The sequence below is a fragment of the Mustela putorius genome, unplaced genomic scaffold (genome assembly GCF_011764305.1).
Source record: "Mustela putorius furo isolate JIRA1106 unplaced genomic scaffold, ASM1176430v1.1 tig00003834_pilon_pilon_pilon, whole genome shotgun sequence".
Classification (NCBI taxonomy): Eukaryota; Metazoa; Chordata; class Mammalia; order Carnivora; family Mustelidae; genus Mustela; species Mustela putorius.
Genome location: NW_025421987.1, coordinates 87,771,442 through 87,784,297, shown reverse-complemented (window position 1 = coordinate 87,784,297; position 12,856 = coordinate 87,771,442). Strand labels below are relative to the sequence as shown.

Genomic DNA, 12,856 nt, shown 5'->3' with positions numbered 1-12,856 from the left:
GCCTCTACTGTCAACACTGAAAGGATTCAGGAAGCAGGCCTTCTGCTGTGTTTAAAGTCTCCAGCTCTCCCTCCTTCTCCTCTCTTCCCCTTCCTCCTCCTTCTCCTCCTCCTCCCCCTCTGCCTCCTTCTTTCTTCTCCTCCCCCCTTATTTCTTCCCCCCTCCTCCTCACACTCTTCCTTCTCTTCCCCCTCCTCCTCCGTCTTTCTTCTCCCTCCCTCCTCCCTCCCTCCTTCTCCTTCTTTCTTCTCTCTCTCTTTCTCCTCCCACCCTCCCTCCTCCCCCCACCCCCACCGTGTCCAGACTTCTGCTAGGTTTATCTCTCTCCCAAGGCAGGAAACTATCTTTACATCTTCCTTTCTCTGTGACTCAGAGTAAAAACCTTATGATGGTATGCTTAGTCCTCTGGGTTTTGGCTCCTTGAAACCTACAAATCTTTTACCACAATCCCTGACTCTTCAAATGAAAATTTGCACTTCCAACTTTGGTTTCTGCTTTGCTCCTTTAAAACTCAAAGTTGTAGCCAGCCTCACCTAAAACAATGGGTGCTCCACCTTTAATAATAGGGAGGCAGAGGGCAAGGGGAATCCTGGAAATGAGGACTACATGAGAGGAAATTTCAAATAGTATCTTCCTACACATGTAAAGAGCACTGCTGAAGTCCCATGTATGGACCCAGAGTCATTCTACCTTCATCTATGATTGTGGATCTATTAAATGTCCAGTTAAATGCCTTTATTCCCAAGAGTATGCATAGCCTGGCACTTTCTTCTTCCAAATCCACCTCAAAAGGAGAGGGAAGGATGTGGAGACTGAGTGTCAACTCCTCTTTCTAGAAGCTTGGCTATGGGGAGGAGGAGAGGGAGAGACTATGGAACAAATGAGAAGCCAGGAAAGCAGAAGTATGGTTTTAGTGTATGAAGACTTGGCCATGTTTTGGAGGCATAAGCAAAGGAGGGATTCAAGATGCCAGAGAGGGGTGAGAATCCCCCAAGCCAGGTCCCCCGTAATGTAGAATTGAGGAGATCCAAAGTCCAGAATTACTTTTGAAGAGAAAAAAAGTTTACAGAGGGTACAGATGGAGAAAGAATGCTTGGGGGAATTCCCACCCAGTGAATTCCGAGATTCTGCTGGGAATGAGGACAGGACCTTAGCTGGGGCAGTGGCCAAGGATATATAGAATGAAACTACTGGGAGATGCTGAAGATGCATCCCAGCCCTATCAGCAGCTTAGTGACAGCTACAAAGAAAGCAGATGGTTACCTGGATCAGGCTCAGGGAATGAGTGCTCTGGGAAGTCACATAGGTAAAAGTTAGTGGTGCTGGCCAGGGTAGGAAAGGCTCAGAATTCAGAAGACCTAGAATGAATCTTGCCACTAACTCACAGAGTAACTTTTGGCAAGTTAATTCCCTTCTTAGAGCCTCAGTTTTCTTAGCTCTGCAATGAGAGGAATGGACTAGATGGTCTCGAAGGGCTGTTTAGCCATAAGATGTTGTGTGTCTATGTCTGTAAATCCAAGTCAGTGGAAAAAATATGAAACAGGAAGACTCTTAAATGGGTCTTCAACCCCCAAGGCCCTGAGGAAGGGTTTCTTTGGGAAGAGATCCCTGTGGGTAGAGCATGAAAATTCTTTATTAGTCAGGACCCTTTCATTCATGAGAAAGAAATCCAATGCAAACAGCTTACAGGAAGGAAGTGGGAGGGAGGGAGAGAGACAGAGAGAATTATAGGCTCACAAAGCTAAAATGTCCATATCACAAGGCTTCAGTTATGGTTAGATCAAGGAACGCAAGTATCAGGATACAAGCTCCCTCTTGCTTTACTCTTCATCTTCTAGACCCGCTTTTTTCCATTAGTAGCATCATTCTCAGAAGACTCTCAATGAAGTGATCATAGGCAAATCTTCGCTTATAGACAGCAGCCTAACAACCTCAACAGGAAGGGCCTTCTCCTTTTTAATATGGTTAGCAAAATTCCCAAGGCAGACTTTCATTGGGCTGGCTGGAGTTACAGTCCCATCTCTGAGCAATCGTCCCTAAAGCATGAGATGATTTAACTCATCAGGTCAGTCACCTTCCTACCTCTAGAGTCAGAGGTAAGATCATTTCAACTCAGGACATATGGACTAAGAATGGAAGGAGAACGGACCCCAGAGGAAAACTGGGGCATTGTTACTTAAAACTGCAATGAATTCTAGAAAAACAAAAATAACATATGCTCCTAAGAGAGGATGATGAGGGATGCCTAGGTGGCTCAGTCGGTTAAGCGTCTGTAGTTAAGTGTCTGCCTTGAGCTCAGTTCATGTCCCCAGGGTCCTGGGATTGAGTCCCACATCAGGCTCCTTGCTCAAATACATAAAAACAGAGGGTGTTGAGCTGGTAGCTCTGGCAAAGAGTAAGATGAAGCCCAGAGTGTGATCTGTCCCTCCTTCCTTTGGCTGCAGTGTGTGGGGTCCCCAAGTTCTCCCGGAACCTGATAGCCAGGATCTTCAATGGACGCCCAGCCCAGAAAGGCTCCACCCCCTGGATTGCCATGCTGTCATTCCCAAATAATCAACACTTCTGTGGTGGCTCCCTTCTAGGTAAGGAGATGTGGGAAGTGTGGGAGATCCAGGATTAGGGGGCAGGGTGAAAGTGGAAGAACCCAACCCTCTTCCTGGAGACTGACCAATATTTCTGGATTAGGAATCACTAATCCACACTAGTAGTAAGACCCAGAAGGACAGTGTCATGGAAAGAGCCCTTAAGTGGAGCTAGGAGATACATATTCCTATTCTAGCTTGCTTCTTCAGTCAACAAACACCTATGAAGTCCTGGTAAGTCTCAGGCACTGGGAAGGACTAAGTCAAGGAGTCAGACCCTCAAACACTGATTACAATACACTCAGATGAAGCTCAAAGGCAAGTTGTGCCATGGCTCTCAGACTAGGGAGAACCAGGAAATTCACCCTGGAGAAGCCAGGGAAGGGAGATTTACACAGGCCCTGAAGGCCATACTTAGGAATTTAGATCTATCCTGAAGGCTGCTGCAGATTTATAAGGATGTTCTCTCCAGGGGCAATACGAATTGATAGGAGAGTAAATCCTAAAGCCAGGATTTCAGTGAGGTGGCTGTGGCAATCATGGGGAGAGAAGTCATTAGCCTCAGAGTAAGAACAGGAGACAAGAAATGGCAATAAGACAGATTCAAAAGCATTAGGAAATAGGATTGTCAGGATTCTGCTATAAAGCGAATATGGGTGGGAGTGGGAATGAGGGTAGGAAAGAGATGGCTGATGGCTCTTCCTGCCATAGTTTGGTCCTGATGATAAAAGGTCCATTCCAATTCTGACATCATAGGAAAACCTGATAGCAACCTAGAGTCCCCAGCCAGTTCCTGGTCTGATCTCACCACAGAGGAAGAAGGCCCAGATGGATCCACATCTGCCTAGACAGCCCCCAGACTCAGGCTCACCTGTCACTCACCTCCCCAACAGTGGAGTCAGGTGAGGACAGCTCCACGATAGATCAGTGCTTTTCCAACTTTAATGTGAATAGGAATTACCTGTGGGTCTTATTAAAATCCCCAGATTTTACTACTGAATGCAGATTCTATTTCAATAGATCTGAGGTCCACCTGAGAGTCTGCATCTCTAAGAAGTTCCCAGATGAGGCTGGTACTGTTGATCCAGGGGCCACAAGGCCTGAGTTTGGCCAGTAAGCCCAGGGTCTTCTGTGGACTCACCTTGGGGTATCTGGTGCTCACCAAGCCCATGGGTTTAAGGCAGCCCTAAAACCCAGTTTAAGATGTTCAGTCTTGGCCTCTTGATTAGAATAGGCAGATGAAATCACAGATTTAACTCCCCATCTTCAGATTAGGGTTATACGAGTGTCTGACTTGCAGCTCTGAAACCCAATGGAAAAGAGTTCTGAAGTGGTCTGAAGCAATGGTGGGGGTGGGGCCGGATGGGGCGGTGCGAAATATATGCATATACAATTCTGTTCTCAGGCACCAGCTGGGTCGTGACTGCAGCTCATTGCCTCCACCAGTCTCTCGATCCAGATTACCTAGTCCTACAAGATTCAGACCTGCTCAGACCTTCTGACTTCAAAATCATCATGGGTGAGTGAGGGACAGTCTGACTCCTGTCCCTTAGAACACTCATTCTGATGCTTACTGCCAATGTTCAAACCATTGAAGTCAACAGTGGTTCTGGGCATAAGGTGTGTCCACTCACTTACTTATCAGGACAGGACACCTGGAGTGAAGAATGAGCTAGAATTGGAGTCCAGGGACCCGAGTCCAAGCCCAAGACTAGGATTTTCCAGTGGCAAGACCACAAGCAAGTCACTGAAGTCAAGGCCTCCATTTTTATAATAGTGAAGTAAAGAGGCCAGTCTAGATCATTCTAAAGACGCTTTAGGCCTCTAGAAATCCATGGTTTCTAGGAAGTCATAACCCAAACAATCCAAGCTCAACTTCTCTTTCTTAACTGATTCAGTTTGGTTCAGCACGTATTTGACTACAGACACTATTCCAGGATGTAAGAACATAATATAATTAAGACCTAGTCCCTACCCTCAAGGAACTTACAACCTAATAAAGGAATAAAATATGAGCACAGAGAACTCTAGTATAAGATAGGAAGCAGTAAGTCCTATAGGAGAGGAAGAGAGAAGTCGCCATGGGAATTCACAAGAAAAAGACTTGTAACTGACGAACCTAACTGGAGAATTGGGGAGGCTTCCCGGAGGAGGGAATGCATGACCCTGGCACTGAGGTTGAGGATACGGTTTGAACATTGGCAGTAAGCATCAGAATAAGTGTTCTCAGGCAATGGGATCAGCTCAAGAAGAAAGACAGAAGTGGGAGCCCGTGTGAATACTTGGGGAAGGGCACGTAGGGTGGGACACCTGGGAGCAAGGGGCAGCAAAAGGGTTAAGGCTGAGAACAGTCCAGATGGTACAAGAGGGGACTGAGAACACGCGTCGTGTGCCTTCTCTTGCTCAGGCAAGCACTGGAGGCATCAGTCGGATGAGAAGGAGCAGCATCTCAGGGTCAAACGCCTCTTCCTCCATCCCCTGTACAACCCCAGCACATTCGAGAATGACGTGGCTTTAGTGGAGCTGCTGGAGAGCCCAGTGCTGAACGACTTTGTGATGCCCATCTGTCTGCCAGAGGGCCCCCCCGAGGAAGGTACTCTGCCCCACCCCTGACCCCACCCCTGCAGAGCAGCAGTTGCCTCCGCAGGCAGGTCCCCAGCATGGTGAGGCTCTGCGGGATCCTTCGGCAGCCTCCCCTTGAACAGCTGAGTCAGAAGTAGATCCAAGGCAGCATGCAGCACACAGGCAGACTTGATCAGTTTTCAAAGGACTGGATCGTCAGGATCCAGAAGAGAAAACCGAAACCAGACAAGTCATTGCAAGAGGGAGAATTTAATCCAGGGCATTGGAGGACTAGGGCGGTAAGGGGAATGCTATCGTAATGCAGGCAGTACCCGCAGGAAAAAAACCACCCCTCCTCAGGCTGCAGAACAAAGTGGGGAGGATGGAGTCCCAGAATCTAGAAGCTTGGAAAAGGGACTCAGAAGCCCGTGGCAGGGCCCGGTGCTGATGTACTGGGGGAATAGCAGGACCAGGTCCTGGGGCTAGGGCAGTGCCAACAGGAACCACAAGTCTTCCAGGAAGCTCCCCCTATTTTGGGAGTCACCTCCCTCTTTGACAAAGCAGAATTGTCACTTCAGAGTCTCACCTGCAGCATCCACCAAGCAGAGTAAAGAGTAAGTCTGGAGCTGAAGGACGATAGCTTAATCACCTCTACAGGTTCAAAACACTGTCCTGGCAGTTCCCAATCGGGTAACCTCGAGAAAGGGTCCGAACCTCAAGCCCCTTACCCCTGTGCTGAGGATAACACCCCATAGGGTGGCTGTGATACTGAAGTGAAATAATACACTCAAACATATCGGCTTCCTCTTCAACTTGTTCTAAATTCAGTGCTGCTGTGTCATAGCCAAGCAACAAATACCGGCTGAATAGAACTGAGCCAACAAGAAAGGCACAGGTATGAGTCTGATTTATCCAACGCCATGTGCCTACCATGTACCAGTGGCTCTACTTTCATTACTACTTATAAAAACCTTGTGGGGGTAGGGGGTGTAGTGCCGTTTTCCAGATGAGAAGACTGAGTCCTAGCACTGTGAAGTGACTCACCCAAGACACAGTTTGGAAAAAGCATAGCTGGGGCTGGAAGCCAGGTTGTCCCACATAACTCCCCCATGCTCTACTCCTTTTCAAATGAAGAAATGATTGTTCTGTCAGTGCTCAACGCTTTTCCACCTGTCCCAACATCTGTCAACTTCACAGACTTCTAGGACATCAGAGTTGGGAGAGGTTTCGGAGAATCCCAAGACCAGCCTCTTCCTTTTTTTATGTTTTATGGATGCGGAAGCTGGGGCTCAGCAGGGGAGGGGAGGGTGGGGGCTTGCCAAAGGCAGTGAGCACAATGTGGACTAGGCTGAACTCTTACATTGCTCACAAGCATTGATTGAGCACCTACTACATGCTAGTGCTACAGTAGGCACGGGGATACAGCTGTGAACAGGTAGCTGAGATGACCGCCTCTGTGGAGCCTAGGTTCTGTGCTGGCTGGGAATGGGAAGGAATGAACAACCAATCAACCAGCTAATGACTCCTAGAAATCAAAGTCCAAACCTTTGTTTCAGGTAAGCTCCGGCCCAGCAGTCCTCGTCCCCACCATATTCCCTTTCTCTGATGGGACAAATTCAGCCCTTCCTTCACAGGCAGAGAATGATGGGGCTGGAAGAGGCAGCTGTCTGAAAACCCCACAGACAGCCACTCCTCTCTCACCATGTCTTCTTTCCTCCAGGGGACATGGTCATCGTCAGTGGCTGGGGAAAGCAGTTCTTGCAAAGATTCCCAGAGACCCTGATGGAGGTGAAGTTCAATTTATGTCCTATAGAGAGTGATGTCTCTCCCCTCATTGGACCCTCCTGCTCCTTGTTGCCCCTCAGGGATTCAGAGTCTTGGGCAAGGGGTGGGTGAGAGAGAGACACCAGGGGTCCAGACTCACGTCCAAATTTCACCAGGACTTTGAATCCTGATGACCTTGGTCTGTTTGTTCTACATAGGGCTCTAATCTCTAAATATTGTTCAATGTTTCTGTAGCATATTAAAAGCTCGGGTAATGGAAATTCTTCCAGAAAACAGCCGGCTTAGACACCCCAAAAGATGATCTCTCGGTGTACCATAAGGATTCACATTCCGGAGTAACCAAGAATGAGCTAAAGATTGGCCTCTTGAGAGCTACAATCCTTGAATAATGAACTTGATGGCTGCATTTAAAAGTTCACATTTATATCATTTCATAAAAGAATAGTGTCCTGGAAAAGAGAGTTCTGACTCCAAGTACTGGCTCCTACCAACTTGCTGGGTGATCCAAAACAAGTCATTTGCCTCTCTAGACAATTGCATAGTATCTCAAGCTGCAAAGTTAGGGGCCATGCTAGATGTCCCCCCAAGACCTGCCTGATTCTGACATGACTGGGTTTTATAACTGCCACAGCTAATTTCTGCATCCTTCAACATAGGATATTGTAACATAGTTTAAATTTTCGGATTTGCAACAACCATTCATCCCTTCTTTCATTAATTCCCAGGCATTTACTTGGTGCCTCCCATGTACCAGACATTGTGCTAGCTACTAGGAATGCTGAGGGGGCGGAGGAGTGGGAGAGAACACATCCGGCCCCCAGCTTCCTCGTGCTGATAGTCAAGTGAGAGGGGCAAAAAGTAGTCATCAACATGATAAATGTGATGAGGAAGGAGTGCAGGAAGCTCCAGCATGTATAACGGGAAATCCAACCTCGCCTTTGGGGTCCATAAGGGCTTCCCAAAGGAAGTAACTCTTGAACAATGCTTGAACGGTGAGTAGAGGTGAGTCAGGCACTTGGTGGTTCACTGAGGATATGGGCTCATGATCACCCTGCCCTGACATTCTCTCTCCACCTCTCTGGGAAGGCTGTGGTCCAGGAGAGGCCTAAATGGCGAGGGTCAACAGGAGCTATAATCTTGGAGCATGTGAACCACGCTGTTCTCAGTTTGGGTAAATGAGACTCATGTGTTTCCTCATGTTGTCACAGACTTCTGCTCCAACATCTATCCCAAAGCCCCAAGGGCAATACTAATCACAGTATTTCACTTTTATGTATCAGTTTATTGCTTCAGGTAAATATATATATATATATATATATATATATATATATATATCATACTGTAGTGGGGGAGAAAGTACGTAAATACCTGCTGTAAGGTGAGCGGCGGTAACCCCCATGGTACTGAACATTTATACAGTGCTTGTAGTTTACAAAGCATCTGTTCATTCATCTCCTCTGTACCATTCCATGTGATGAGTATGTCAAATATGGTGACTTCCATTCTTCAGATAAGGAAGCCGTCTCAGAGGTCTCAAAGGCCAGGATTGCACTATGTGTCTCAGGTTCCACATCCAATAATTATAGGGGTGGAGGGAAAGTAGATTGACCATAGGTTTTGTATACATTTTCATATTCGGAATGATGAATGTGCTAGGCAAATATTATTTCCATTCTACAAATGAGAAAACTGAGTCCCAGAGAGGGCAAAAGACCTGCTCAAGCTCACACAGCAAGTTCATGACTGAGACAGTAGCAGAACATGGATCTCCTGACTCTTTAGTGTTCCTTTACTTGCACCAGAGGGTAGTTTCTGGGACCAGGTCCAAGGTAGACCCAGGCTCATTCTGGAAGGGGACAGAGAGGAACCAGCTCTAGGTGTGTCAGAGCAGGAAGGTCTCCTCAGCCAAGGGGTGGGGACCAACCATGGCCTTCTGTTCCAGATCGAAATTCCGATCGTGGACCACCGTACATGCCAGGAGGCCTATGCCCCTCTGAAGAAGAAAGTGACCAGGGACATGATCTGTGCTGGGGAGAAGGAAGGTAAGTCAAGAGACGGCTTACAACAGGGCACCACCAGCCATCCTGAAGAGGGGTGACTGTATGGAGGAGTCAGAGGACAGGAAGGAGAATGGTCAAAAGAGGAAGAAATCCACTGGGGGATTCCACTGTGTCAGAGAAAGGAGCGCCAAAAAATCCCCGCCATTCTCTTCTCCAAGCCCAAGTTTTCCCCTATGAAAGAAGAGTCCCAAACCAGCCCTCACTTTCTGAAATCTCTGAGCTCTGAAGGGGCAGGACAGAACCACGCTCAGCCCAGGTTTGGGTCACATGGTCTATTGCGCCCCCTCGCGTCCAATTTTCTGAACTACAAGTCAGATGTAGGGAAAAGGAGGCTCCTTTGGATTTGGGGCTAGGTAGAGGAGCCCTTTAACCTGCATCTCCTTTTCATCTAGGGGGAAAGGACGCCTGTGCAGGTGACTCTGGAGGCCCCATGGTGACTCTGGATAAGGAGAGAGGAGAGTGGTATCTGGTGGGAACTGTGTCCTGGGGCGACGACTGTGGAAAGAAGGACCGCTACGGAGTATATTCCTACATCTACCACAATAAGGACTGGATCCAGAGGGTCACCAGGATGATGAATTGAATTCCGTTCCTCACCCCTGACACCACCTGTTTGTGGTCAGTCAGCAGCACAGGATAATTCTCTGGTACAGGATGCCCCTCCCCCTCACCCCTTCCTTCAGCCCACCCTTTAGGGGCTCCTAAAGGGGGCATCTCAGCCTGCTTTCCACACTTTCTAAAGGCTGAGTAGCTGAGTGATCAGAACACAAGGCTGAATCCAAACACTATCGCTCACCAGCTTTGCATCACTGGGCAGGTGATTTTACCTCTCAATCCGTTTTTTTCTTCAATATTATGGAAATGGCATACCTTACCTACCTCATAAGTGTCTGATGAGGATAAAATTAATTAATAATTACATAGCACTTAGCACAGTGCAGACATAACCTAAGTGCTCAGTAAACATGACTTAGCAAGAGGTCATTGTGCTTACCAGGCAGTTGAAGCTCTCTTACAAATCCCACTGGCTCTTTAGGGCTGATCAGTATGCACCTTTCCCCTCAACCTTGACCATCTCCTTCATCTGCCCGCAAATATCTCTTTGCTACTATGCACTTTTCTCAGTCCCAATCCCTGACCGCCATAAAAAGGCAAAAGAGACAAGATTCTTAGTCCTAGAGCATGTCCAATAGCCATGCATTTATTAATGTGAGCTGGACACCAAGCCATAAGAGTGCCTGAGAGAAGCAGGATGGGGATGAGGGAGCAACCAAGAGCAGTGGACTGGGAAATCAGATGCCAGGTTCTAGAACTAGCTCTGCCCCCAGCTCTTGTGTGACTCTATGGAAGCCCCTTCTCTTTGTCCGAAAGGACCTTCCCAGCTTTGACAGCCTAGGATCTAATGAAGACATTTTTCCTTGATAAGATGACTTAAAGCTGAAATAACGAAAGGCAAAAATTAACTTATGGTTCGATAGGGTTTTGATGCAGACCCAATACTGCAACTGCTACAATGCCCTCCCCACCCCCACCCCATCTGTCATGTGCCCGTTCCCAAGAACATAGCCCAGCAAAGTGCTAGTCAAGGGAACCTCCTTATTCCTAGGCACAACATCTGTTCGTTCCCTTCCTGGGAACCTGAGCTGCACAAGGTCAGCCCTGCTGCGCTAGACTCAGGCCCCTGCACTCTTCCTCCTTATGTCCACAACAGACTCCAAGAAGCCATTCCACTGGTTCCTCACCTTTGTCCCTCACCATGCATGCCCTGGCCTTGCAAGGTTATAAGTGTTTACCAAGCAGAATGCCTCTCCCCTCCAAGAGCAACCTCCTCTCTCAGGAAGCTTCCAGAGACCTCATCCCTTCCAGAGCTCTGAGATTTAAGCCCTTCAAGGAATCAAAAGCTCCAAGTTCCTGTCTTCTGTTCTATCAAAATTGATCTTCATGGGCGATTTCAATTCTTAGCAGCATTGCAGTTGGTGGAGTCATTCAGGATCTCTTGCTGGAAGAAGATAATGAAGGGTGAGAACTCATGGACACTAAGCCCTAGGCTGAATGCTCAGGGACAGCAATTCACAGGCTGCTTCTGGTTCCATGAGCAAGTCATTCTACCTCTTGGTGCCCTGCTGTCTTCACTGTAGAGGGAAGATGACAATGGGTACCCAACTTCATCAGATACATGTCAGACAAGATGGAGCTCTGTCTCAGACACCAAAGAATTGCAATGCGAAGTTTTAAAGTTGTTTTTAAGACATTCCAAAGCCCCATACTGTCCCATTTCACAGCACTGCCTGGGTGGCCCCATGGGCTAGGCTGTGCTGACTGCTATGGAGAACACCAAAATGTAGGAGCTCCTACAGGAAAGTCTGACACGTGCGCAGGTGACTACCATGAAAAGAATGAGCCCTGCTAAATGCTACCCTTGGGAGCAGTATGGCCACTCTGGTATGGAGGCATTGGGACAGGGGACTTCAGGAAGGCATCCGAGAGGAGATGATGTTAGCTCTGACCCTTGAGACCATTTCCACAGGCAAGAGAGAGGGAGGCCTTCCAGGTGGAAGGAGCACACAAGTAAACATCCACTCGGGCTTTCCTGAGATTACGCCAGCTTCTCTCACAAAAATGACATTTACTGAGCCATTGTTCTGATTCTGGGGTCAGAATCAACGTCTGAAATAGCCTTTCTCCTAAAGGTCAGACAACTGTGGGGCTTGAATAGCCTGAAGATTTATATACAAATCCAGACTTCTGTTTGGACCCAGGTCCTTTTGTTATTTCCCCCAACTACAATTTTACCCTTATTCTGAGGATATGTCTAAATGGGCTGTGGAGCTTTAGCTCACCTTTGATCAGGAAGCATTTATTAGCTACATCAGCCCCTGCACTGCTGTGAAGGTTCAAGAAACCCAAACTTCTCACAGAGCGATAGAAGCAGAGGCTTGAAATGTCTATTAGGACCATCTTCTTTAGAGATAGGAAACTCCTTACCTCCAAATGCAGCCATTCCAACTTCAAAATATGCTGCCTCTTAGACAGCAAAAATCCACCTCCCTAAAATAGCTTTTGTATCAAGCTGTGATTCCTCCCATGAATGCTTGGTAGCACTAATGATCATGCCAATTTCATTAGCAACGGAAGCTCTTGTTCTTATGAGTAACTACACATGTGTTCCAATAAACATCTGCATTGAGCCAAAGCATTCCGTTTGGCTTCTATATTTTTCATGCACTGATGATTCTGGTAAATTGTGTTTTCACTTATCAACAATTCTCTGCATCTGATTAGTATCACTGTATCTTGAAGAGAGATGAGGGGAAGATTGTACTGTCAATACTATAGCATGTCAGGTTTGGGGGGTCAGTTCTGATTAAATACCTTGTCCTGTTGTTCCTATCAATTACCATATATACCAGGATGCTAATCTTTCAGCATCCAAATTCCATTCCTCCTCCACACCCAGAAGAGAAAACAAAACAAAACAAAACAAAATGGTTTTGTTTTGTTTTGTTTTGTTTTGTTTTTGATCATATGTTTAATTGTTTGGTTCAGAAAATATGGCACTATGTCTATGGTGTCCTGTTCTGGAGTGTAGTATGTACTTTGCTTTTACTATGAGTTGATCTTGTCCCCTGATGGCAGGAATCAAAGAATCACCATCAACAAGTGGCCCTTCAAGCAAAGGTAGGTAAGATCAGGGAAGGGAAATCTATACCAATCATGTGACAGAGATGATAGCCAATCTGGGTCTAGAACAGGCCTTGAAATCAAGAGACTTAGGTTCTAGTGCAGAGTAGGTTGACCCTGTCGTTCACTTAATTTCTCCGTCTATTAGCTGGCAGGAAAATCTTTGCCCTACCTCTGTCTGAGATT

At 47.1% G+C, this 12,856-nt stretch overlaps 1 protein-coding gene across 1 annotated transcript in view; it reads left to right on the top strand.

Annotated features, from left to right (window-relative positions):
* Positions 1-12,203, top strand: part of MASP1 (MBL associated serine protease 1) — a 65,163-nt gene extending 52,960 nt beyond the window's left edge. The window contains exons 10-15 of the mRNA XM_013052602.2: positions 2,445-2,582; positions 3,988-4,101; positions 4,990-5,175; positions 6,865-6,932; positions 8,872-8,971; positions 9,382-12,203. Of these exons, the coding sequence (XP_012908056.1) occupies positions 2,445-2,582; positions 3,988-4,101; positions 4,990-5,175; positions 6,865-6,932; positions 8,872-8,971; positions 9,382-9,572 (797 nt within the window). The 3' untranslated portion in view covers positions 9,573-12,203. The remainder of the gene's footprint in view (positions 1-2,444; positions 2,583-3,987; positions 4,102-4,989; positions 5,176-6,864; positions 6,933-8,871; positions 8,972-9,381) is intronic.
* Positions 12,204-12,856: the final 653 nt, after the last annotated feature.